General features: G+C 56.2%; 1 protein-coding gene and 1 pseudogene across 3 annotated transcripts; one reads left to right on the top strand and one right to left on the bottom strand.

Moving 5' to 3' along the window:
• Nucleotides 1–3,848: 3,848 nt before the first annotated feature.
• CA4 (carbonic anhydrase 4) lies at nucleotides 3,849–12,330 on the bottom strand. Of its 2 annotated transcripts, XM_082679306.1 has the most exons (8): nucleotides 12,208–12,329; nucleotides 7,897–7,950; nucleotides 6,770–6,925; nucleotides 5,914–6,059; nucleotides 5,696–5,794; nucleotides 5,365–5,428; nucleotides 5,079–5,245; nucleotides 3,849–4,685 (listed from the first exon to the last, which is right to left on the bottom strand). In XM_082679306.1, the coding sequence occupies exons 1-8, from the start codon at nucleotides 12,263–12,265 to the stop codon at nucleotides 4,491–4,493; spliced, it is 939 nt and encodes a 312-aa protein (XP_082535432.1). In that variant the 5' UTR covers nucleotides 12,266–12,329; the 3' UTR covers nucleotides 3,849–4,490. The 2 variants fall into 2 exon arrangements, with proteins under 2 accessions (XP_082535432.1, XP_082535433.1); XM_082679307.1 differs by lacking the exon at nucleotides 7,897–7,950 and having other exon boundaries at nucleotides 12,208–12,330.
• Nucleotides 12,331–24,028: 11,698 nt separating this feature from the next.
• Nucleotides 24,029–24,422, top strand: LOC309838357 (large ribosomal subunit protein eL31-like; annotated as a pseudogene). Its single transcript has one exon. The product of its transcript is annotated as a large ribosomal subunit protein eL31-like (transcript).
• Nucleotides 24,423–25,243: the final 821 nt, after the last annotated feature.

Genomic DNA, 25,243 nt, shown 5'->3' with positions numbered 1-25,243 from the left:
TGTTTCCCCATCTGTAGGCCTTACCCATCCTTCAGTGCTCTCTCTCTAATAAGAAGAACCGTAATAGTAACTACAAATTATTGAATACATCCTCCTGGCCAGGCATCTTGTTTCATCTTTACAGCAACCCTATGAGGTAAATACCGTCCCCGTCCCCATTTTACAGATGAGGAAACAGGCTCAGAATGGTGAATTAAATTACCAAAGTCACCTCACCGAGCTAGGCAGCAGGGGAAAGGGACTCAAACCCCAGGTCTGGGGCCCCTGCGCCCCCCTCGCGGCCTATGTTTTGTAGGCCCTCCGGTTGGGAGTCCTGGGGGAAAGAAAGGCACAGATGGGCCTTTCTCTCCCTGAATCATCAGTCTCTGGCACAGAGGAAATAATAGTGTTTGTTGAAAGACTCAATGTTGTTGAAAGAAAAATCTTGTTCCGTGTACCCACGTCCCTTCCCTGCCCCTGTGCCTATCCCCACCCTCCCGGGCTTTTCAGCAGCCAGCACTTGGAATATGAGTCCAGTCTCATCTGAGACGAGGGCTCTGAGGAAGGAACTGGCTTGTGACTTGTCTGTCCTGTCACTCCCTCCAAAGGAAGCCCCTCCCTGGGCGCAGGGGTCCAGGAACATGTCCTTGGTCCCTAGAGGAGATAATGCCTTTGTCCCTATTCAGATAAACAAGCAAAGCTGCTAGAACTCGTGTAATGCAAGGTGCAGGAGCAGAGTCCCACCCACAGACACGGGCCTGGACTTCCTCCCAAGGTCACCAGCAGGAGCCTGAGGACAGCTAGTCCCCATTAGACAGAAGGGCCAACCTTAGCCCATTTTGCAGGGGGATAAAGAGGCCCGTAGCAGGGAAGCCACGTTTCCATCCCTGCAAGGTTACCAGCTTCCCTGCCTCTTTCCACCCCTAACCCACTCAGAAGCACAGAGCCTCAGGGCCCATGACACCGGGGCAGCGCTCACAATGCAGTCTCGGTACAGGCAGCCCCTGGAGTTTTGTGACACAGCAGCCTTTACACTTACGTGTGCGCCTGGGCACGTCCACCACCACCACCCTTGACTCTGGGCCCCTACAGACCCTAGTACTCCCCCCACCCCCTGCTTCCCTTATCCCCCTCCCAACACTGGCAGATCAGAGCCACAGGAACCGGGGCCAGCAAGTGTGCACGCTGAGAGCCAAGATGGGGAAGTTTATTTTCTAAGAATCATCTAAACACATGGGGAGTATTTTTAGCCCCTGGCTCCCTCCCAGGTGCCAAATCTAAACAGGGGGCCAGAGAGACAGCCCATCAGGGATACAGAGCAGCATGTGGAGACAGGGTGGGACAGCGCGCTGCAGACCCCACCCTGCCCCTGTTCCAGAGGTTGGATGACTGTCAGAGAGAAAGCTGGCCGTGGAGCCCAAGAGGCAGAGAGGTGACCCCGGGTTCTGACAGGTCCCCTAACCCCTCTCTGTGCCTCAGCAACCTCATCCGAGCAACGGGAGAAATACCCCCTTATAGGATTGTCGTGTGGCCCACGGCGGCTCCTGCAGGCATTCAGTGAACGCGCATATGGTCTGTGCTAAGGGACCTAGAAGTCAGGTGGTGACCCAAACCTTCAGCCATGGAGCCTTCCGCAGCCCTGGTCGGCCGCAGTGAAGTGTGTGTGCTCGTGTGTGTGTGTGTGTGTGTGTGTGTGTGTGTGTGTGTGTGTGTACGTTGTTGTACCCAATGCAGGGACTCAGGAGTGAATGAAAGTAGGGCTGGGGGCTGCTGGTAGCCCCCATCGTCTCTGGGGGAGCTGTGTCAGGAGCCAGGCTGGCTGGGCACAGGGAGCTTAGAGCACCTTCTCCAGAGAAGGGGTCTGCAGAGGGTGGGGGGCGGGGGCTGGCGGGGGCAGGGGAGTGAAACCGCTCAGAAGAGGAGGCTCTCAGGGGCACGCACACAGCTCACTGGCCTCAGCCTCCAGGGCGCAGGGGCCAATTCCAGGGGAGGGGCTGCCCACTCCCGGGGTGACTGGCCAGCAGTGACCTTGCTGTAAGTCGAGCGCTGACAGCACCTGCTCTGGCCTCCAGTTGCAGGGGACAAGCTGTGCCCGTTGTGGCCCCCACTGGCCAGGTTTATTACTGCGGGGTCAGAGGGACGGCGGCGGGGGGCCGGGGGGAGGGTCATGTGCCTGCAGTCGGGGGTTGGAGAGGCCCAGGGTCCCCTACTCGCTAGAAAAGAGCTGGGACTTCCTGGTTCTGCTGCCACATTATTCACTGAACGTTGCCTTGAGGGTGTAGTTGGGGGGGAGGGGCAGTTCAGACTTCTGAGAGCCCTGAGCCTGAAAGGGGGAGGGGAGGAGGAGGGCGCAGCTTGGAGCTTAGACCCCCCCCAGCCTGCCTGCGTGGGAACCAAAGAGAACAGGTTCGTGTCCACACACCCCCTGCTGACACAAGCTGCCTGCTGTTGCCATAGTGACAGTAATACCAACACCCCCACCAAGGCTGGCTGTGTGGTCAGCAGTGAAGGGAGGGGTGCTTATTCTTGGTCACGAAGGAGGAAAGGGAGAGGGAGGCTGCTATGGAGGGGAGCAGCCCTTGTCCCTCAGCCTAGCTGCGGGTGGTCAGGGACTCTGAGGGTATCTGAGTGGGAGAAAGCTTAGAGGTCACCTCCTCCAACCAGCCTCCCTCCAGAGACCAACGGCAAGCCAGGGCTTCCAGCATCGGTAGTGGAATCCCATGTGTGCTGACCTAGCTCTGTGTCTTCCTGTGGGAATCTATCTCATCACCTCCAGACGGGAAGCCTGTTACAGAGAGGTTGTCCCTGCACCAGCTGACCTGGCCCCGGCCCCAGGGCCCCTCGCCACCCAGCAAGGCCCATTCTTGGCCTCTTCCCCTCTTCTCATGCTCCTCCAAAATCCATTCTTCTTTTTTTTTTTAAGTTTATTTATTTTATTTATTTATTTTTGTCTGCGTTGGGTCCTTGCTGTGCACCGGCTTCCTCTAGTTGCGGCTACTCTTGGTTGCGGTAAGCGGGCTTCTCATTGCTGTGGCTTCTCTTGTTGCGGAGCACGGGCTCTAGGCGCGCAGACTTCAGTAGTTGCGGCACGTGGGCTCAGTAGTTGTGGCACGTGGGCTCTAGAGCTCAGGCTCAGTAGTTGTGGCGCACGGGCCTAGTTGCTCTGCGGCATGTGGGATCTTCCTGGACCAGCGCTCGAACCCATGTCCCCTGCATCAGCATGCAGATTCTTAACCACTGTGCCACCAGGGAAGCCCCCAAAATCCATTCTTAAAATCCATCTCACGGTCCTCCAAAACTCCAGCCCTGCCCTAGATGATGAGGTCCCAGAGCCTGAGGCCCCTCAACCCCTGGCCCCCTGGGCCCAGCCTGGCCTGGGACCTACCTGTGGGGCCCTTATTTCTTTCTCTCTGTTTTCTGGACCCTCCTCTCTGCACCTGCTGCCTCCTAGTCTCACTCCCTTCTTGGGCCCCAGAAAGGAAAAAGCCATTAGAGACAGGATCTTGGGGTGGGGGAGGTATGCCTTCATTGAAAGCTCCTAAGTTCAAGGGCCAAAGACCCTTGGATTCACCTGTGACCCAGTAGCTCCTGGATGAGGCATCAGTGCTAACTGCTCCCCGTACGCCTCACCCCTGCAGCCCCTGCACCACGGCCCCCGCTCCCCTCTCCCCCTTCCCCCTCCCCACCCTCCTCACTTGCCCACTGTCTCTCTCCCCCTCCCTCCCTCCCTCCCTCCCTCCCTCCCTCCATGCATGAACACTTGCTGGCCTCCAGGTGGCCTCCCCCCATTGGCTCCTGCAAGTCTTCTGATGGATGCCCCTTCCCACTGATTGACCACAGCCATCTGATACGGTATACAATGTGTCTCTTTATTTATAGTGTCTCCTGCTAGACTGTGAACTCCAGGAGGACAGGCATTTTGTCTGTCTCATTCCCCGCCACAGCCCCAGTGCCTAGAACATAGATGCTCAAGAAACATTGGGGCAAATAAATGAACCCCACTACCCACCCCACCTAGGCTGTACCCACACAGAACCCGCACTCTCCACCACTAGTACAGGGCGGAAGGTGCTGGCCGGCTCTCAGCTGGCTCTGCCGTGGCCTCACTCTGTGGCCTCCACCCAGCCTCCTTTCCTTTCTGGGCCTCAGCTTCCCCCATTATATAATGAAAGGCTGGATTGGAACTTCTCCAGCTGTGGCTGTGTTGGAGCTCTGAGGTCCCTTCGGCATCTCTCCAATTGGGGTGTCAACGGGGAATTCACAAAGGTGGGAGGGGTGCCGGCTCAGAAGAAATCTCCAGGCCCTAAGGCCCCACCCTGGCATGCTGGGGTGGGTTGAGGGGAGCAGGGCAGCAGTAGTTGTGGGAACTAAAAACAGACGTAAGAGAGGTTTCCCAAAAAACATGTCCCTGTTTTAATCATCACCAAAGTCCAACCCGGGAAGCCTGAGGAACAGAGGCTCAAGCCCTCTTAAGGGCTGAGACCAGAGGTCAGGTGTCCAAACATGAGTCGTCATCGGAGGAAGCCTGCTGTCAGGCAGGTGAGCACGGGGGCCAGCAGGGCGGGCAGCGGCAAGGGCAGCAGCCGTCCCGGGGCCTGGGACCTGAGAACCTGGCGCTGCCCCCGGGGCTGCAGGGGCCTGACATTGTCTGTCATTTTCAGTTTCTTCTCGTTGTCATAATACAGCTTCTGAGAGAATGCCAGGATCTGTGGAAGGCACAGGGCTCAGCAGGGAGGGATGAAGCTGGCGGAGCTGCACTCCTCACTGTGTGACCTCAGGCCAGTCGCCTGGCCTCTCTGAGCCCCCTCAGGTTCTTGTGCAGAGGAAAAGAATCAGGGATGTAAAGTGCTTTGCATCCATGGGGGCTCAGCTCCCATGCGTGTCCTAAGCAGAGGGGACTCGCAGCTCTGGGCTTTGAGGGCCTGTGATTACTATCACTATCATCACTGTTACCAGAGAACAGTGGTTCTCAAGCTTGAGCTTGCATTAGCCTCGCCTGGGGGCTTGTTGAGCCCCAGACTGCCTGGGGCCCCCCGCAAAGGGACAGTTTCCAGGAGCTGACGCAGGGGAGGCTGCACCCTCAGCCGGGCCCCGTGTACCTGGTCCTTGTGGAGCTGAATGGGCTCCTGGAACACGGTCCAGACCACCTTCTCATCGCAGCCTGGTGTGGTGAGCGAGCCCGGGTAGCGGAAGTAGTGCCTCAGTTTCTCCTTCTTGGGGAGCAGGTCGAAGAGGCTGATGTTGTCTTTCAGCATGGTGTTCATATCTGGGGAGACTCACACACCTCACTCTGAGAGTACAGGCTCCTCCACCATCCAGACCTCATTCTGTAGGAAGAAGTCTTCTCCCCTCCCCCAGCCCCCCGCCTCCCGGGTCCTGACTCACTGGGATTGGGGATGTCAGACAGCGCCTGCACCAGGGGCTGGAAGTTAACATTCTCGGATCCGGCCTGGAACAGGAGGGAAAGGGGCTTGAGAGAGGCTTGTGGGGAGCCGGTGGAGACCACCAGTTCACTCTCCCAGTCTGGGGTGGGGCGGGCACGCAGCTTCTGGGACTGAGGCCCTCAAAGGCCCTGGGCTCCCCACATGGGGAGGTACAAGTCACTGAGAAACAGAGGGGAAGTCGGAGCTTCTCCAGCCCCTCCCGCCTTGCTGGGATCCCAGGTCTCTGGATCCTAAGAAGCAGCGCCTCGAGCCCTGAGGGACGGCAGCCCCACCTCCACCATGAAGGCCAGCACCGCGATCTCATCTTTGGGGTCCTGGTTCTGGTTCGTGTTCCTTGATGTCCCCTTTTCTTTCTCATGTACCACGTGCATCTGGTAAGGGGTGAGAGGGATGGAGAGAGAACCCGTCAGGGTGCTGGACCCTCCTTCTTGCCCAAGGCAAGTATACCCAGAGCCCAGCCAAGGCATCCACCTGGGAAGAGGTCCCTCACCTCCATGGCAAAGCGATCCCCGTCGAAGCTGTGCTCCGAGCCCCAGTCCAGCACCTTGGACCAGTGCAGGTGCAGCTGCTTGGCCCGGTACCGGGCGGCCAGTCCTCCTCCAGCAATCGAGGCCTCGGCCCCCAGCAACACCATCACTGGAGGGCACAGGAGGGGGCAGAGTCCTCGCACCCACCTCCCCCAGCCTCTCCCAGCCCCTCATCCCAGCTCCAGCCAAGCAGGACCTTCTCTCCTACCTCGCACCCTTCACGGGCTACGGTCCCGGGCCTGAAGGGACAGGAACAGTGGTACAGCCTGGACCTTCCCCTGGCCCCCTCCTCGGCCTCCCTGTCTGCCTCTCCCTCTGTACACCCCTCACTGCCCAAACATGCAGCTCAGCCCGGTCCCGCCCGTGCTTCAACCCCCTCCATGCGTGGTGCCCCAATGTTCCCAGGGCCACATCCAAACTCCTCAGCCCTGGGCAACCTGCCCCAGGCCCAGCTGGACTGACCCTGGGCTGGCTCTGTCCTCCATGCACGTGGGGCCACATGCAGCCCTTTGAACACCCCAAGCTGTTTCACGCCTCTGTGCCATGCTGTCCCTTCTTCCTAGAACCTGTCCCCTCCCCCACTACAGATTGCTCTGATACAGGATTGAAAATACTGATAGAATGTTCCCTCCTTTCCAAAGTCCACCCTGCTTTCCCCACCCCACCCTCCCAGGGATTTTCAGCCTCTCCTCAGCAAAAGTGGACAACCTGGTGTGCCCTGCCAGGAGGAGCCCAACCCTCCAGTCCTTGGGGAACTTGAGTCCCAGGATCCCGTGCCCCTGCGGTCCGGGGCCTGCATCCAGCCCATCTGAGACCTACCTGAGTGGCCATTGTTTTGCACGGCCCACTTTTGCTTCTTGTCATAGCCGGAGAAGGAGAAGGGTCCCAGGTTTGGGTCCAGCAGTGTCTTGGCAGTGGCGATGTTGATGGGGGACTGGCGGTCATTCTGGCAGCTATCGCCCCACTGGTCCGGCCCTGAGCAGGGAGGGAGGGTGGGCTGGGAGTCAGGGGCACCTGGCACCGAGGTGTGGCATCCTCCACCCCACTCAGGTCAGGCCCAGCTCAAGGCAGCAAGGTCTTTGGATGGCTGGCAGGCTGTGCTGGGGGGATGCCCAGCACAGAACTCCACCCTCACCCCTCTCCCTCCTCAGACACTCACACTCACACAAAACCAGCAAGGCGTGGTGTGGACAGGGTAGGACTAGGGTGTGAGCTCTGGGGTAGGGGACCACCTCAGATGCTGGGCTGTGAAAGGAAAGCTCCGTGATAACCTGCTTCCTAGGGGTTCCGAAGTTCAAAGGAGGTTGATGGGAGAGTGCGTGGAAGCAGTGGAGTCCCCTGGAAGGGCCGCTTGTGAAAGGACCCCGTGACTTGACACTAAGCTTTATCTGAGCCCTGGGAGGCAGGGAAGGAGCCCCAGGGGAGCCCAGCCCCCTGCACCCAGGACCTCCCACACCAGTGAGCGGGGCCGGGGGGTTGGGGAGCACTGTCCAGTCACCAAAACAGCAACGGTGGGAGGAAAGCAGATTGCAGGAAACTGGGCAGCGCTTGAAAAAGTACAAAGAACCGCCACGCAGGCCCACATGCAGGGGTGTCACTGGAACAGAATCAACTCTCCATTTTGTTATGAGAGGAGCAAAATGAATTTCTCGCTTTGATGCTGCTCCTGATTTATTTCAGAGGACCAGAGGGCTGACTCTCTTGGTGTCAGAGACGATGACAGGAGGTCCCAGTAAAAACTCAGGTCACTCTATGTTCCCTGTGCCCTGAGCACCAGGAGAGAGAGAGAGAGAGAGAGAGAGAGAGAGAGAGAGAGTGTGTGTGTGTGTGTGTGTGCGCGTGTGTGTGTGTGTGTTAGGAGCTGATATCTGACTGGGGCCACCATCACCTCATCCTTCCCACCTTCCCTGGGTCTCCATTTCAACCTGGAGACTCGCTGCACTTACCCAAGCAGGTGTAGTTGGAGGGTTTGACTTGATTCTGGTAGCACCAGTGTGGCCCTGGAACAGAGAGAGGAAGGATGTGAGGCCTGTGCAGAAGCATGTCAGTGTATCTGTGTACACACACATCTGTCCCTATGAGTGCCAGTGAACTGTGTGCACACAAGCAACTGTGTGTGTGTGTGTGTGTGTGTGTGTGTGTGTGTACACAGTGGGCCAGAGGCTGGGAATATCCCTGGAGTCAGAACCTGGCCTGAGATGGGATAGAGCATTCCTGGGGTGGCATCCTGGGGGACAGAGGGCCCAGGGGAAGGAGCCTTAAGAAGAAACTGTAGGGATGGAGGAGGCAGTCGAAACAGCCAGGCTCCAGGCGTCCCTGACCCACAGCCAATCCACTGGTCCCCTTGCCCAGGGCACTGTCCTCAGAGAAGGCAGACCAGACAGCCAGCAGCCCTTGAGGGGCCCTCCAAGGCGGGTCAGCTCTCCCCAGGGGCTAGCCTGGACACTCTCTACCTGTTGCTCCTCAGCCTCCCCCTCCCTCCTTGCATCCCCTCCCTCAAACCTGGAAGGGAGGCTGGTGAGAGGGGAAGAGGAGGCCTCCCAGGACAATACAGCCAAGTTCAGCCTGGCTGCTTTCCCAGAGTTGATGGGATGATGAGGGAGATTAGGCTAGTCCCTCCCTGGAACACACCCTCTTGTGCTATTAAGACCCATTCTTGTCTAAACTCTCACAGTCCTGCAGGGAGGAAGGCGGCTAGGTCTTTTCCCCTGTCCCTCCAACCTGCAGTCCTGGTGTTTGGGACCAGACAGACTTGCCTTCCAATCCCCCACTTGCCTCCGGACAGGAGAACCAGCATCTCTGAAAAAAGGCTGCATCATGGATGTAGCTCACTAATGCAAGATGTTGACAACAGGGCAAACCGTGCACATGGGAACCCTCTCCTCTGTGCTCTCTGCTTGATGTTTCCGTAAACCTGAAACGCCTCTAAAATTACTCTATTGATTTTTAAAAGAAAGTCTGTGTCAGCAGGGTGGACAAAGCATTTGATCAGAGCTGGAATTCTAGCTGGGCCACTTAGGAGCTGTGGGTTTGGGGACAAGTCACTTAATCTCTCTGAGCCTTAGTTTTGCTGTCTGTAAAATGGAACTAATACCATCCACCTCATAGGACTGTGGGGAGGATTAAATGAGAGACGGTAGAGAGTGCTCCAGGCAGTTGGAATTTAGTCAAGTCCCTGACGAGTCCTTCCCTTCTCCTTGGCTTCCTCCCTCCCTCCCCTCCTCAACCTCCTGTCAGGGCACAGATGGCCAAAGTCAAGGAGAGAAATGAAGTGAGCTGGAAAGAACTCAGGGATGAGGAAATTCCTAAGAAAAGCAGAGCTTCCTGCTCAGCCTGAGCTAAGGCCTCTGAGCACATCCATCCCCACCCAAGCCCACCTCCTCTGGGGTCCCTGCAATGGGCATGGGGTGGAGAGGGGGCAGGTTCTCGGCAGGGGCTGGGAGGAAGGCCAGGAGACTGAGCACCTATAGGAAATTGGCCACCCCGCACTCTGGGCCCTTCAGAGCCACCTGGGGTTTCCCAGTCTCCCAGGTCTGGATCAAATGCTGTGCCTACTTTGCTGACACAGCCTCTTTCAGAGATGAACAGTGCCTGCAGTGTCTTCCCCTGGCCAGTCCACCCCCTGCCCGGGACAGGGTTCTGCTGACCCTGGGACTTGCTGCATCTGGGCAAGCCTGACGAAGGTCAGCTCTGCAAAGGGCAGTGGCCACTTCCCATCCAGGCCCGTCTCTGCGTGTTGGCAGACTCTGATGCCGGAGCCCACCACCCGGCCTCCAGTCCTGGCTCTGACTCTTGCTTATTCTCTGCAAGAGAGTTCATTAACTTTTCTGAGCCCACTTTCTTCCTTCCTTCCTCAGGCAGAAGGAGCTGCCACTGATCTCCCAAAGGCAGTGTCTAAGGACACACTGGATGGGAGGTCATTTGCATCCGTGAAAGGCTTCCTGTTATGATTCTCATGGGTCTCAGAGGTCCTGAAAGGCAGAAGGCGCATCTGAGGTAGAGCTGGCCCCTCCTGGTGACTGATACCCAGGGGGAAGCTGTTTTCAGGGGAAGCCTGGCTTGAGCCGGAACCCTCAGGAGCCAGCTCTGATGGGTGGAACCCCTGTCAGCCTCCCTGGAGCCCAGCTGGTCCAGGCTGAGCTTTTCTGAGGAATTTGCTCCTCCCTGCTTCTGGCTACAGCTCCTAGGGTTGTCATGGTGACCTCTGATCCACTGTCTTAATCACAGAGACTTTTGACCCACTTGGTTGAATGCTCTTGAAACTACCCTCTTTAGGAAGCAGAAGCCAGGAAAATGTGATGTTGATGAGGCCAAGGCTGGGGGTCAGGTCTGTATCTAAAGGCTGAAGGTAGGGGCTGGTTTTTAGGCAAGTGGTGGCAGGGTCACGGAGCAGCTCAGACTCCTGTACTGGTTCATGAGGGAGCAGCCCTTACAGATAATTACCAGCCAGTTCTCTCAGGCTACTTCCTAGAGGACCTGGGAAGGAGAGGAGCTACCCACAGGTCTTGGCTCCAAGCTCAGATGCTGCCTAGTCCATCTGCCCTGACCAGAGATGGAGTGAGAGAACTAACGACCATCGCCAGTCACCCAGTCACTGTCCCCCACCCTTGACGTACCCACCACCCCAGCCCCCTGCTTTAGAGCTGATTGAAGAAGTTCTCTCGGGTGGACCTTGCTCACCGCACCCTCCCACTCCAGGGGGAGGGAGGAATCCTGAAAACCAGCTCAGCGAAACCCGAAGATGCCCTGGGCAAAGTCTCAGCAGCTCCTGGCTAGGTCTGGGACTCTGAAGGGGCCTATGACCCTCTCCCCTCCTCTCTCCCTGGCAGAAGATGGTCTGAGGACGTCGATGTACAGCCTGGTCACTCTCCAGCCTCAGGTTCCCTAGGAGATGAAATGGGGCGGGGTGGGGGGGGAAGGCAGGACCCTCGGCAGCTCCCAGTCAGAAAGCCCCCGCGCTTAAGGGGAGCACAGCTTGTGAGAGGGGGCGGCTGAGAGAGAGCCCTGGCTGGCGGAGTCCAGGCCATGTGGCTACGGAGTGCCTGCTATGTGCCACACAGGCACGGCACTAAGCACCTACTCCCACCATCTTATTTGAATCCTCAGAACAATACCTGAGTCAGATTACTCTCTGTTTTGTAAGCGAGGAAACTGACTTACCCAAGGAGGAAACTGACTTACCCAGGAGGGAAGTGACCCAAAGCCACACAGCTACAAAGCAGCCGCATTAATTGCAAAGCATTTCTCTTTCTACAAGCCCAGCAGCTTAAGTAGGTTTCAGACCTCCAACCCTACATGTTAAAATGTTCACATCCCGCCTTTTCTGTTTCCTCCTCTCCTAGGAAGAGGCCGGGAGTTGCTGCAGGATGCCCCTCATACCCCACCATGGGCCAGCTGAGGGTCTCCTTCTCTGCTGCTGAGGGCACCCTCAGCCCTCACCCATGACTCCAAGAGAGGAGCATCTAGCTTTAGAGAGGAGATTCGGCCAGGTGGACCCCAAGGACCATCCGAGGGGTAGCTGAGATGGGGACTGGCAGATGGGGGCCTCCTTCCAAAGAGATGGGGACCCCCGTGGGGTCGTAGAGAAGGTGCCAGATTGGATCCCTGTGCCCGGACGCTGGAGGCGCCTTCAGCTCCTTATCAAATATTAACACCCCTCTCCTGCCACGTTCCACATAGGAGAATAATTAAGAGCTCGGCCTCACCATTAATCTTTAAACGAAAATCACCCTGGCCGGAAAGACCGGCTTGGCTCGGGTCTCCGGATGTCCCCCTCCAGGCTCCCTACACAGTTCTGGAGGTGAAGGGTGCTGGCAGCGTCCGGGGACAAGGCACCCAGGGTGGGAAGCGGGGATGAGCGGGCCCCACTGCACCCAGTTTGTTGTCCTTGCCCCGGGCCGGGGGCAGCCACCAAGCACTGAGCCCCCGCCGGACGGACAGCGACCCACAACAGACGGAGGAACACCAGAAAGGGTAAGAAACGGAGGCGCGCGCCGCGGCGGCTCAGAGACGCATCCTTGCCCCGGACCCGCACGGCGCCCAGCGAAGGGCCCCGGGCCCCGCACACCGCAGTCGCGCACACGCTTTGCACCCGCTGCCCCGCGCCCGCCGCGCCCGGCCGCCCGCGCCTCTCCGCTCCCGCCGCCCGCGCCGCCCCATCGCCCGCGGGCGCAGCCTTGGCGGGGGGCGCGGGGCCCCAGCACCGAGGGGCCACGGAAGGGCCACCGAGGGGTCCCGGGGCCGAAGCCCTCGTTCACCTGCGCGGGCCCAGGGCCGGGCGGCGGCGAGGACCAGGAGCGCCGGCAGCAGCCGCATCCTGCGCAGGAGTGGCGACGCCGCCGAGCCGGGGACCGCGCGCTGAAGAGGCCGCCGGGGGTCCGCGGTCCTGCCGACCCAGGTTTTATAGCGGAGCCGCGACGGGAGGGAGCCCCGACAGCAGGACGCGGGTAGCGGCTCCTCCCCCTGGCGGGTCCTCCCCTCACCTGTCCCTGATCTAAGAGCCTCCACGCCCCCACTTGCGCTCCGTACCCACCCCCACCGCCTGGTCACCTTCCGACCGGTGCGCGAGGGCCCCTCACCCACCCGCGTCCTTCAGCGCAGAGGCGGCGCCCTCCTGCCTCGCTCCTCCCCTGTCCCACACCTGGTCTCTGGTTTGGGACTAGGGTAGCGACATTGCAACATACTCGATCCACACAAGGGTGGGGACCCCGAATTCCTGCCTTGGTTCGTTTTGGCGTGGACCGCTGCGCAGCCCTCTCTCCTCCGAAGCAGCCCGCGGGGGCCTTGGAATGGGCTGGGGCTGGAGGTTCGGGGAATGGAGATAGCGTCGGAGGGATGACGGAGTTGAGGGATGTGCGATGGTGTTTCTTGAATCCGGTGTCCCCAGAAAGAGGGCTTGCTTTTCTGTCTCAGGCAGTGACGGCTGATTCTCTGGGTCTTATCTCTTTTTCTGTTCCCTCCCAGGCTGCTCCAAACTTAATTTCTAAGCAACCCAGGTACTGCCCCGTGGTCCAATGGCTAAGATTCTGTGCTCCCAATGCAGGGGGCTGGGGTTCGAGCCCTAGTCAGGGAACTAGATCTCACATGCCGTAACTAAAGATCCCACATGCCGCAACTAAGACGCGGCGCAGTCAAATAAATATTTGAATTATATTTAAAAAAAAAAAAAACCCAAAGACTGTTCTTCTAACCCAGAGTGAGGACACTTATGAATTTCTGTGCAAGTGTGTATGTGATGGCCAGCGCTGGGGATGCTGAGGGGGCGGAACTGAGTAATGGATTGCAAAGAGGCTCAGTGAGAGAGGAACTAATGGGGTCAGAGGAGAGGGGCTGGTCCTGCTGAGCGCACCCCCCCCCCCCGACTGCAGAGATAAGATGGGAAGAGAAGAGACTGGGGTCTGAATGGATCTCTCCTTTTCTCATCTGCCAGAATCTTCAGAGGAGTTCAGGGAAAGAAAACTTTCCTTGGAGGAGGCCCTAGCATTTAGGGAAATGGGGCTGGGGGCCTCCATGAGAGGAAGCTGCCTCTTGTCTCACGAAGGATGCTCCCTCTCCTGGACTTGGCTCGCCTGCTACAATGCCTCTATAGACCCCTTCATGGCTCTAGGTACTGTGTGTCCCACATGGGGTGGGGACTTCCATGGCAGTTTGAGAAGCTCACTCAGACTTGAGTGGGGAATATGGACTTGGGTGGGCCTGGGCCCCCTCCTTCAACAGGAAGCCCCAGTTTTCTGGTCTAGTCACTTCCCCATCCTCTGCCAACCTCTCAGCACCCATGGGCCTCTGAACTTAGGCAAGAGACCTCCGAGGAGGGATTGCCTCCTCCAGAACTATCTGGGCAAAGGGGCTTCCTCCCTGCTTAGAGTCCTGGCTGACTGCCCCCACCTTCTGGCCCAGGATCACACAGCCTCAAGGAGCAGCTTTGATCCTCCAGAGAGGAGAGCGGGAGAAGCCACATCAGGCTTAGGGTCCTATTGTCTGTGCTGCGTTAGAATTGCATCAACAGCCTGGGACTTGGACAGTCAGGGGAGGGATTCCACACCCCGGGATCTTTTCTGGTGGAGTCGATTTGTGTTCACAAGGCTGTAAAAATATATCTTTTAGGATTGGGGAATTGAGTGGGGAGGAAGCCCGTTCCTGGGAATGAAGTCTACTTCAGGGGTCCCTGTAACCCCAAGCCAGTCCCCCTTACAGGCAGAAGAGAGACTTAGAAACCTTTGGTGGGGCTAAGGGGCTATTGACTGGTGACCTTAGAGTCACTTCAAAGTCCCTTTGGGAAGAGGAAGAGGAAGCTGGTTTCTAAGTAATCCTCTCCCTTCCCGTCAGCGCAGCCCCTACTATGTTTTGGGCCAATGAGCTGGGGGAGGAGAACCAGGCCCCTGTGTGGTGTTCCTTCTGAGGCATGGGGAGGGGGAGGAGGTTAAGAACGGGCGCTTCCTCAAGGATGCGTCTTAATCACGGGTACCCCCGAGACCGCACATTTGCGACGTGGGAAGTAAGGGGGGTGGCTCCTGCTCTATCCATCCTCTCTGATTCCAAGGTTACACAAGGCAGGTTACTTTGTGTTACCAAGGTCACCCAGCCTTATCTCCCAGCCTGGACCCCTGTCCTGCCTGCCGTAAACTTGTCGCCTGTCACTATCTAGTCACCCTGGGCCTAGTTTCCCTGGAGGGGACATGACCCCTCATTACAGCAGGGATCATTAGATCAGGGATGGGCCCTGCTATGTCTCGATGGGGCCCATAAAGCTGCCAGCCCAGGCCCAGCTGTCCCAGCCCTGCTACAGCCTCCTCCCTCTTACTCCACACAGGGTCCCTGAGCTTCCTGTGTTCAAGTCCCTGCTCTTCCTTTGACTCAGGGATGACCTAGGGCAACTTTCTTACTCCTCTCTGATGGCAACTTCCCCATCTATACAGTGGTGATGATAACCCTGCCCTGCTGACCTCTGCCAATAAACAGTTATTGGGCCAGAGGCTGCCCAGCCCAGACTTTCACAACCAGCCTCCTGGTGCCTTGGGTGTAGCCACTGGGCCACTGCGGAGGCAGAAATGAATCACAGTTCTCCTCCTCTGAGGATTTTCACGCCATGGCCCTGTCCGGAACAGGAGGGAGGCGCTCGGGGAGCTACAGGGCTTTGAGATCAGACAACCCTGGATCACCTGTGGCTCTACCCACTTGCTTTGTGACATCAGCCAAACCTTGGTTTTCTTCATCTGTGAAATAAAAATCACACCCCTATCTTCCTCATATGTTTCTTTCTATTCTTTTCTTTTCTTTTTGACGTGGACCATTTTTAAAGTCTTCATTGAATTTATTACAATATTGCTTCTGTTTTATATTTTGTTTTTTTGGCTGCGAGGCACATGGGATCTTAGTTCCCCAACCAGGGATCGAACCCGCACCCCCTGCATTGGAAGGCGAAGTCTTAACCACTGGACCACCAGGGAAGTCCCCCTTGTAGGTTTCTGATTCTCATGATTCATTGTGAGAACTCAAGTGACTAAAGCCTGAGGAGGGCTGACCAGGGGCCTGGGCACATGAGCACACTTCATCATGACCTCTATCTAAGTAGACGTCCTTTCACCTGATTGAACATGACCCTAGGCAGGCATGGATGTGACATTGAGTGGAAGCGGTCACTGAGCTAGGCCCAGGGAGGGGCCCTGGCACATCCAGGCTCCTCTTGGTCTCCCAAGACCTAGGGAGGGGTGAGGAAGGCTGAGGGACAAGGAGGGAAACCCCAACTGCAGGGACCAAAAAGCTGAGATTCGGATTCAGCCTCTCCTGGGACTCTGATGGGCTTGGGGTGGAGACACAGGGGAGCAAGATGCTGCATTCCTGGTGTTCATAGGTCAGAGGAAGGCCTAGGACATATCCCTTAACAGGAGACTACCAGGTCTGTGATCAGGGGGTGAGGTGGGCAGATGGAGAGAAGGCAGAAGCTTAGAATAGGTTTTGGAGCAACACTGCCCTGGATTCACATCCCCACCTCACACTCACCCTTCCCTCCTTCAAGCTCAGTGTCCTGATCAGGAAAATGGGGATGAAGACAGCGCCTCCCTCACATGTATGGTTAGGATTCAGCTAGATAATGCTGGGTAAAGGGCCTGGTAAAGGGCCTGGTAAAGACCCTGGTAAAGGGCCTGGTAAAAGGAGGTCCAGGCACTTAGCAAGTGCTCAATAAACCTCAGCTGTTAAGTATAACTGTTACGGGTAGGAATAGCAGATGCCCATGATGTTACAGGAGCCCAGAGGACTGGCACCTGGCCCAGCCAGTGGGTGGGGAGCTGAGGGCGGGGGGAGGGGGAGGCTTCCTGGAGAAAATGAGTCTCAAGCTGAGTATTGGAAGACACACAGATGTTAACATGAAAAGGGAAGGGAAATCCAGGCAAAGGAAACAGACTGAGAGAAGGCATAGACGTGGGGTGAGAGGGAGAGTGCTCAGGGATGAGGTACTTGGAGAGGTACTTGGCCCCAGAGAGAGCAGACTGGTATGTTGGGATTAGAAAGTTGGACTGACCTTTCCTTTTTTTTTTTTAACAAATTTATTTATTTTTCGCTGCATTGGGTCTTCGTTGCTGCGCGCGGGCTTTCTCTAGTTGTGGTGAGTGGAGGCTACTCTTCGTTGCGGTGCACAGGCTTATTATTTCAGGCTTCTCTTGAGACTTCTCTTGTTGCAGAGCATGAGCTTCTAGGCACACGGGCTTCAGTAGTTGTGGTGCACAGGCTTACTAGTTGTGGCTCACGGGCTAAGAGTGCAGGCTTAGTAGTTGTGGCGCACGGGCTTAGTTGCTCTGCAGCATGTGGGATCTTCCCGGACCAGGGCTCGAACGTGTCCCCTGCATTGGCAGGTGGATTCTTAACCACTGTGCCACCAGGGAAGTCCCCTGATCTTTCCTTTGATAAGGGGTAGATATCAAGATCCTGATTTTTTTTTTTTTTTTTTTTTTTTTTTGGTGATACGCGGGCCTCTCACTGTTGTGGCCTCTCCCATTGTGGAGCACAGGCTCCGGACGCGCAGGCTCAGCGGCCATGGCTCACGGGCCCAGCCGCTCTGCAGCATGTGGGATCTTCCCGGACCGGGGCACGAACCCGTGTCGCCTGCATCGGCAGGCGGACTCTCAACCACTGCGCCACCAGGGAAGCCCAAGATCCTGATTTTATAGGCCAGGAAATATTCTCAGAGTAACTCGGCCATAGAAAGAGACAGGGATCCTCAGCTACCTTGAGTTATGGAAGAGGGAGCTGAGGCTCAGAGAGCGTAGTGACTCATCCATGTTACCCAGCAAGGAAAGAGCAGAGCTGGGATTGGAACCCTAGTCTCCTGCCCCGCCCCCATTCTCTTTCCATGCCATCTCATCCCCCCACCACACACACCTTCTTCCCATTGGAGCCCCCAGCCTCCATCTCCCCTTGCTTTCTGCACCTGCAGAGTCCCCTTCAATTAACAGGGAAACGTTTGCAGAGACTCCAGCTTTCGTGTCCCTGGATATTGAGATTAAACCTACATGCAAAGGGAGCACATGCAGGGGCTTCCCTGGTGGCACAGTGGTTAGGAATCCACCTGCCAATGCAGAGGACACGGGTTCGATCCCTGGTCCTGGAATATCCTATATGCTGCGGAGCAGCTAAGCCCGTGCGCCACAACTACTGAGCCTGCGCTCTAGAGCCCGTGCTCTGCAGCAAGAGTAGCCACCGCAATGAGAAGCCTGTGCACTGCAATGTAGAGTAACCCCTGCTCGCCGCAACTAGAGAAAGGCAGTGCACAGCAACGAAGACCCAACGCAGCCAAAAATAAATAAATAAAATAAATAAATTTTTTTAAAAAACGGGGGGAGCACGTGCAAAGTGGGCTCCACCATTCCGGAACCTGGATCTCTGCCATAATCTAGCAGAGACAAGAAAGCACCTCTCCAGCCAGCATCTGTGGAAGCTGCAGTCCCTCTTCCCTGGTCGTCACACCCACCCTATTTCTCTGGCCTGTAGAGAAAACCCCGGGGGAGCAGGAAGGGGGGAACAGAGAGGAGCTATCATGGGGGCAGGATTGGGGCCTCCTTAGTAGAGAGGTTTGTGGAAACTTCTACCCCTGAAAATTTTGAAATAATAGTAGCAGCAAGAAGCATGGAATAATCCAGCAATGGAGATGCCATATGTCTGTTCCCGCCCCGTAGAGAGTTCAGGAAAACTCCCCCACGGCTGTCCCTCCCCTCTCAGCCACAGGAGCCGGATCACACCAGCAGGAGGCCGGGGTCAGAGCTGCTTTGGGTTTTCCAATGTAGTATTTATATATATTCTGGTTTGTGGTGGAAGGAGCTCTAAAGAGGGTGATGAGGGTGGAACCAGGTGGGGAGAAAAGGTAAGAGCCACATAGGCTGCCTTGGGGGGCGGGGGGGGGGGAAGCGAAAATTCCCTCCTCAGTTAAATGGTATGGGAACACGGAGAGAACAGGCTCTTTTAAGGGTTTGTGTGTCTGTTAACTTCTTTTTCTCTGGTTATCCAGATAATACCTATTCATTGTAGAATATTTGGAAAGAAGCAGGGGGAAAAATTGCAGATAACCTTATCTCCCAGAGGTAACCATTTTACAGTTTGACATATTTTTTTAAAAATTTATTTATTTTGTGTATTTATTTTTGGCTGCATTGGGTCTCCGTTGCTGTGCACGGGCTTTCTCTAGTTTCGACGAGCAGGAGCTACTCTTCATTGCGGTGCACAGGCTTCTCACTGTGGAGGCTTCTCTTGTTGAGGAGCACAGGCGCTAGGCACACGGGCTTCAGTAGTTGTGGCACAAGGGCTCAGTAGTTGTGGCTCCCAGGCTCTAGAGCGCAGGCTCAATAGTTGTGGTGCACGGGCTTAGTTGCTCTGCGGCATGTGGGATCTTCCCCGACCAGGGCTCGAACCTGTGTCCCCTACATTGGCAGGCGGATTCTTAACCACTGCGCCACCAGGGAAGCCCATTTTAATGTATTTTTAAGAAAAAGTATTTTAAAGAAAATAGTCAATCACCCCCACCTTAATCCATCTGTTTCATTTTTCCAACTTCTCTTTCAAACTTAATCTATATGCAAAACACTATTGACATAGTCCTGCTTTTTAACCTTCACCTTCCAGTGTGAACATGAGTCCATGTTACCTCACAGCCTCTGCAACTGTCATTTTGTGGTTCCGCAATGTACACGGCTTGTGCCATCAGCTTACTTTCCATTGTAAATAACACTGAAGAGAATATCTCCCCGCTGCAGAGGCAGGGCCACAGACTGGGGAAGGAAACCAGGGGTCCCAGATCCTTTCCCCAGCTCCTCATTGAGAAAAACTACCTTCAGTTTATGAAAATAGTTTGGAGGTGGGGTGAGGGTCCAAGGGACCCCCAGAGGCCAGTTAAAGAATCTGAGTCAGGGCTTCCCTGTGGCGCAGTGGTTAAGAATCCGCCTGCCAATGCAGGGGACACGGGCTCGAGCCCTGGTCCGGGAAGATCCCACATGCCGCGGAGCAACTAAGCCCGGGTGCCACAAGTACAGAGCCTGTGTTCTAGAGCCCACGCTCTAGAGCCCACGAGCCATAACTACTGAACCCGCGTGCCACAACTACTGAAGCCCGCGCGCCTAGAGCCCGTGCTCTGCAATAAGAGAAGCCACTGCCTACACACCTCAACGAAGAGTAGCCCCCGCTCTCTGCAACTAGAGAAAGCCCGCACGCAGCAATGAAGACCCAGCGCAGCCCAAAATAAATATATTTTAAAAAAAAAAAAGAATCTGAGTCAGGAGTTCTAACTCTTTGATCTCTGAAGTACCTGTAAGATAGGGAATATGGGGGGAGGCACGGTTCAGGGGGTAAGGAGTGTGTTTCTGTGTAGATTTGCGGGGTAGAGACGGTGTGAGAAAAAGTGTGTGCCTGCGGGCGCCTCCTCTTACGGGTGTGTTTGCACAGCAGCGCCCTCTGCTGTCCCTGCTCCCCCAACAGTCCTGTACCGTTTACAGTTTGAAAGTCCTTCCCCCTAACTTTAGTCTGTCTTTCCCCATATTTCTTTTCAGTTGTGCGGAGCACAATAAAATCGCATTCAAAGAGTTGAAAAACAATTCTTTAGGTCCACCCTATACCCATTGCCCAGACCTTTAGCTCTGATAAAAAAAACAAATTCACCTGAGTAAATTTTAAAGATCTTATTGGCTTTATTCAATGATTCATGAATTGGGCAGCATCCAACCTAGCAGATGGAAAGGAGCTCCGAGGAGCTGTACAAAGTGAAAGACTTGTATAGGCAGAGGGAGCGGGAACAAGGAAGTTACACTAGACAGAAAAGCAGATTGGCTGTGGCAAGGGCACTTTCCTTTAGAGAACGGTAGGGGTCGTTCAGAATGAGGCAGATTACTTAACTAGTGCTGGTTAGGCAATTCCTGACTGACTTTAAGATTCCGTTTTGGGGAGAGATGAATCTAAGTTAAGTCTCAGTTGGGCGATGTGGGGTTAAGCATAAGTGACTCCATTTGTCTTGTTTTTAACAGTCCCCTTCAGGAGACTTCCAGGACACTACTGTCATGTGCAACCTCATTTAATCTGAACTACTCTTAGGTGTCATAGGGAAACTGAGACAAGAAATTGAGAATGTGTCAGCAAGTCCCCTAAAGACCCCATCCTAACCACTTCCTTCAGGAAGTGACTCCCTGGCCCTGGCTCAGCCATGCCCTGGGAACAGATGAGGGTGTCAGAGCTACAGATAGAAGCTGAGATTGAGCAAAGCTGCATAGATAGCTCACCTCCCCACCTCTGATAACAGCTCCCCATGGATGCCTGTGGGATGGGTAGATCAATCTGCCCTGACTCTTCTCTTATTGTGGCAACAGAGGACGGGGGTGGCCGTGGTTCTGCTGTAGTAAGTAACCCCAAAGTTAACCTTGAAGGGTAAAGTTTATTTAATGAATCCCATGTGGGATGGGTAGGGGCAGGGCCGCCTTCAAGGGCATGGGACTTGTATAGTTGCACAGGGGCAGCACTTGGTTTAATGTTCTGCTGTCGCCGTCTTGAAATTCTTAATTTTTCAACAAGAGGCTCTGCATTTTCATTTTGTAGCAGATCAGAGTTGGGGCGGTGACGTGCAAGTCTTCTCACTGGATTTCGACACTCCCAGAGCTGTCCGGGAAGCAGCTGCGCAATGGCGCCTCGGAGAACCTGTGGACCAGCGGCCGCTTGTGGAGTCCTCGGCTGGCTTCGGTTCTGCTTTCTCGCAGTAAACGTTCCACACTCGCTTGCCGGAAACCCACGGCGCCGCGCTGCTGCCGCCCCTGCCCTCGAAGACGGCGGTTCTACGTGCCGGTTCCCGCCTAGGCCTCCGGAGAGCTGCCGGCTCCGTGCAGAGCTGCGTGACTCTGGGGCGCGCGCCACTCCCAGCCCGAGCGCCGGCAACCCGGGTCAGCCTCCGCTGGGAGGTAGTGCCGGGCGCTTTCCGCAGGCTCGGCTCCCCTGGAACGTGCTGGACAGCACCCGCAGGCCCTGCGCTGCAGACTTCTGCCTCCACTATCTGGTTTCACACCGTGCCCTGGGCTGAAGATCAGAAGGTGTAAGAAGGCCCCGAGCTGCGTGCGGTCCTGGAAGACCGTGCAGGGGCACAGCGGAAACGCAGGTGCGGCAGGGCCCTCCCAGGGCTCGCTGGAGTGCACGAGCCCGGCGTGCTGGCTCTTCATTGAACCGTCTGAGCCCTCATTTCTGAACTAGCCCCAGCTTCTTTGGGCTTCCCAGAATTACCACCATTGCGACCTACACCCTCAAGGGCAAAAAGTCTGGACCGGGAGATACGGTACTCTACATTGGGAACAGCTGGCACCTTCCTCCTGGCCCAGTCTTTGGGAGGCACGGAATGGGGACGCCCACACGAGCTGGGGGTCACCCAGAGTCGAAGGAGGGCATATTCACTGTGTGAAAGGTACATGCGAGAAATTCTAGGGATTTTTCTCTCCTGCCTTGCAGGTAGCAGAGTCTGCACAGCTTGGATGCTTGTAAGGGGGCTGAGTCCGTGAAAACTGAGGGAGCCTTCCCAGTCTCACCAAACAATTCACAAGACAGGTTTGGAGTGGGCAGGGACTATGTCCATAATGTGTGAGTTCCTACCAGCCACAGGACGGAGTATGAGATTCGAGTTTTGCCCACCTCTCCCGCGGTCCCTGGGTCTGGTCAGGTCATGGACATTCTCTCAGGCAAGCTCGGAGCTCCTGCGTGCCTCCAGTTCAAACCGGTGATGGTCTGAATTGTTGAGGCAGACGATGACCCATGCGGGTTATTGGACCAGTGTGAACATGCCCTGGAGTTCGGGTCGGATCCTGAACGGGGGACGCGTCTTCTCCTAGGGGGCGGAGGCCTTGGGGAACTTCAGCACCATGGGATGGACAGCACCCTGGAGGTGCAGGCCTAAGCCCAGTAGGGGCTGTGAGCGCCCAACTCCCCCATCGCGAGCTTTAGGGTGGGAAGCCAGGCGGAGGAACGGTCCGGACGGAGCCGAGCTCCTGGACCCGGGCCTCAAGCCCCAGAGGCTGTGTGGGGCTTGGGGCCAGTGCTCAGAGGATAGGGCCCGAGTTTGAGGTCCCTGCTGAGGGGGAAGGAGACGGGGAGGGAGCCAGAGCCGAGCTAGCCTGGGAAAGCTGGTGTTCCAGAACCGCGGAGCCGACGGCTGAAGGCGAGTCCTGGTCAACTCTCCTTGAGCCTCCATCCGGTTCGCTTGGAATTCCAGTGTAGACGCTGACTCTGGTGTTCTCTGCGACAGATGTCTGGCATTCGCAGGCCCAGGTATGCAGCCTCCACTACCCGCCCCCGATTAGAAAGAAAGATAAGGGCATCTCTTGAAGGGAAATGGAGATGTGGAAGGGCTGTTCCAGGGGAGGGAGGCAAGGCACTCGGCAGAGCTGACCTGGTGACCGCGAGGAAAGTTACAGACTTCGAGGAACCGTATAAATGTCCCTTCATAGTGTTCAGATTACACACCTCACGGGAGCAGAGCCGCCTCCCTGAAGCCGAACCGTCCCCAGCGCCTCCGGGGGCCGGTCGTAGGGCGTCCCTGTCGGACTGCAGCCCCCGGACTGAGCGGACAAAGGCGGAGGGGAGGCGCTTGGGATGGGCGGCAACTTGTGGCTCTGGGAGGGCTAGCGTGCAGGTGGTGCGGGAACCCTGACAGGTGCCCCCCTCCCCATCCCAGGGCCAGGATGAAACCCAGGGCTCCCACTAAACATGACTCCATCTAGGCACAATGCCCCATCCCCTGAACTTGCATTTAAGGCACCTGTCACACCCCACTAATTCATCTCTGGCCACATCCACTCCACAGGCAGTCCCAGGGTTCCACCTCCTCGCTGTTTTGGCCTCCTCGAATTTCTGATTCCACCCACCCGGAACACCCTTCCTAGTCAGGCTTGAAGATCCCCTTTCTCCTGAAATGTCCTAGTTCCAACACCTCCAGCTGGGCAGCATGTGCCGGGTCCTCTCCTCTGCCCAGGCTCCCTGGTCTTGTGGCAAATGTCACTCTGCGGGTCTCTCCTCTCTACCTTGGTCTGTCTCTCTCAACCCCAAGGCCCTGAGTTTTCTCAGGTCAGGAACCGGCTTGGCTTCTCCTACAGTAGTACTACACAGTAGGAGCTCCACAAATATTTGTCAGTGAAGGAGGCTTGTCTTGCTTTACTCAGCGTGGGTAGCATGGACTGAGGAAAGGCGGGCTCCTGAGGACCAGTGGCTCAGGATCGCCCCGGGGAGAGTCTCGGTGAAATGACTGCCCCCCGATCCAGCCACTGGTCCCAATCTCGGTTTATCCAGTTGTAGGATGTATTGGCAGTGTTATGAAAATGACATGACGGGGGAGAACCTTAGGGTCTCGGGCGTTCTGAATTTATTTTACAGATAGGGCTACAGGCCCAGAGACGGGGCTGTAATTTGTCCCAGGTCACATAGCAAGGTAAGGGAGGGCCAATGTCAGAGGTTTTTTAAAGATGAACAGATGGGGAAAAGCAATTTCCAGCCTCAGAAAACTGAACTGGGGAAAACCTGGCTGCAGTGTGTGTTACTGCTCAAAAAGCTTCAGCTTTCCAACCCTGGCCTGGCAGGATGGCTCCTGCAAAGAAGGGTGGGAGAAGAAGGGCTGGGCCGCCATCAACTAGGTGTGACCAGAGAATACACTATCAACATTCACAAGCACATCCATGGAGCGGGTTTCAAGAAGTGTGCCCCTCAGGCACTCAAAGAAATCCGGACATTTGCCATGAAGGAGATGGGGACTCCAGATGTACGCACTGACACTAGGCTCAACAAAGCTGTCTGCGCCCAAGGAATAAGGAAGGCCCCATGCCATCTCTGTGTGTGGTTGTCCAGAAAACATAATGAAGATGAAGATTCACCAAACCAGCTCTATACGTTGGTTACCTATGTACCTGTTCCCACGTTCAAAAATCTACAGTTAATGTGGATGAGGACTAACTGTGCTTGTTCAATAAAGTTATAGACACCCGCCCCCCCACCCAAAAAAAAGCTTCAGATGTCCCTGGCCAGGGTGAGACCACTGACATCATCCAGAAACACACAGGCGCTGATCCCGGGTTTGCTGGGCCAGGATAAACGAGGGACTGTAGAGACCGTTTTTGTCCCACTCATACATTTTATAAGACCCAGAGAGAATAGATCAGCGGCCCCAAGCCACACCGCGAGGTAGGGAGAGGGCCTGGGATAGTGTTCTTCTCGGATCTGAACTGTTCATGGACAATTTCCTTCCACGCGAAGGAACCTCGACCTCCCAGACACGCATGAGGCAACCATCTAGCAAGGTCCTCCAACTTAGCAAGGTCTCTGCCTCGGGCCAGGGACCTGCCACCGATCGAGTGCACGACGCTCTACTTCTAGTAAAAAGCAGGAGTAATCGATTGGTTTCCCTGCCCGGCGTCGCCGAGCACTGATTGGCTCCGGTTTGGAACTGGGAGCAAGGCGGGGGCGGAGGGGTGGGAGGGGCTTGACGCCGAGTCTGAAGCTTCTGGAGCAGTAGGAGAGCAGTCCTGTGCAACAGGTACTCGGATCCCAAAAGCGCCGTCCCGTCGCCAGGTGCTCAGTGAGTGCAGGAGGCCGGGCAGGGGCCGGGGGTCCCATTCCTCCTCACCGCCATGGGGTCTAAGTCCCATTTAGTCCTTTTAAATCGCCCTCAATCTGGCGCCTCCTTGCCGCGCTCAGAGGCCCTTCCGAGGCTCGCAGACTCTATTGGCTCCTTCGTTAAAACTCACCCGTCTTATAACGAATCCTTCAGTCTCGATTTTAAAGTAGTTGTTTTCGAAAGAA

This window comes from Grampus griseus (assembly GCF_964374135.1).
Source record: "Grampus griseus genome assembly, chromosome: 20".
In the NCBI taxonomy this organism is placed as follows: Eukaryota; Metazoa; Chordata; class Mammalia; order Artiodactyla; family Delphinidae; genus Grampus; species Grampus griseus.
The sequence above is the reverse complement of the archived record's forward strand: the minus strand, read 5'-3'. Positions and strand labels throughout refer to the sequence as shown.

Coding starts and splice junctions, on each gene's coding strand:
- CA4 (XM_082679306.1), bottom strand. CDS start 12,265: ATGCGGCTGCTGCCGGCGCTCCTGGTCCTCGCCGCCGCCCGGCCCTGG. Junction 7,951..12,207: donor CCGGCCCTGGGCCCGCGCAG/GTGAACGAGGGC, acceptor TCTCTGTTCCAG/GGCCACACTGGTGCTACCAG. Junction 5,795..5,913: donor GGGATCGCTTTGCCATGGAG/GTGAGGGACCTC, acceptor ACCCCTTACCAG/ATGCACGTGGTACATGAGAA.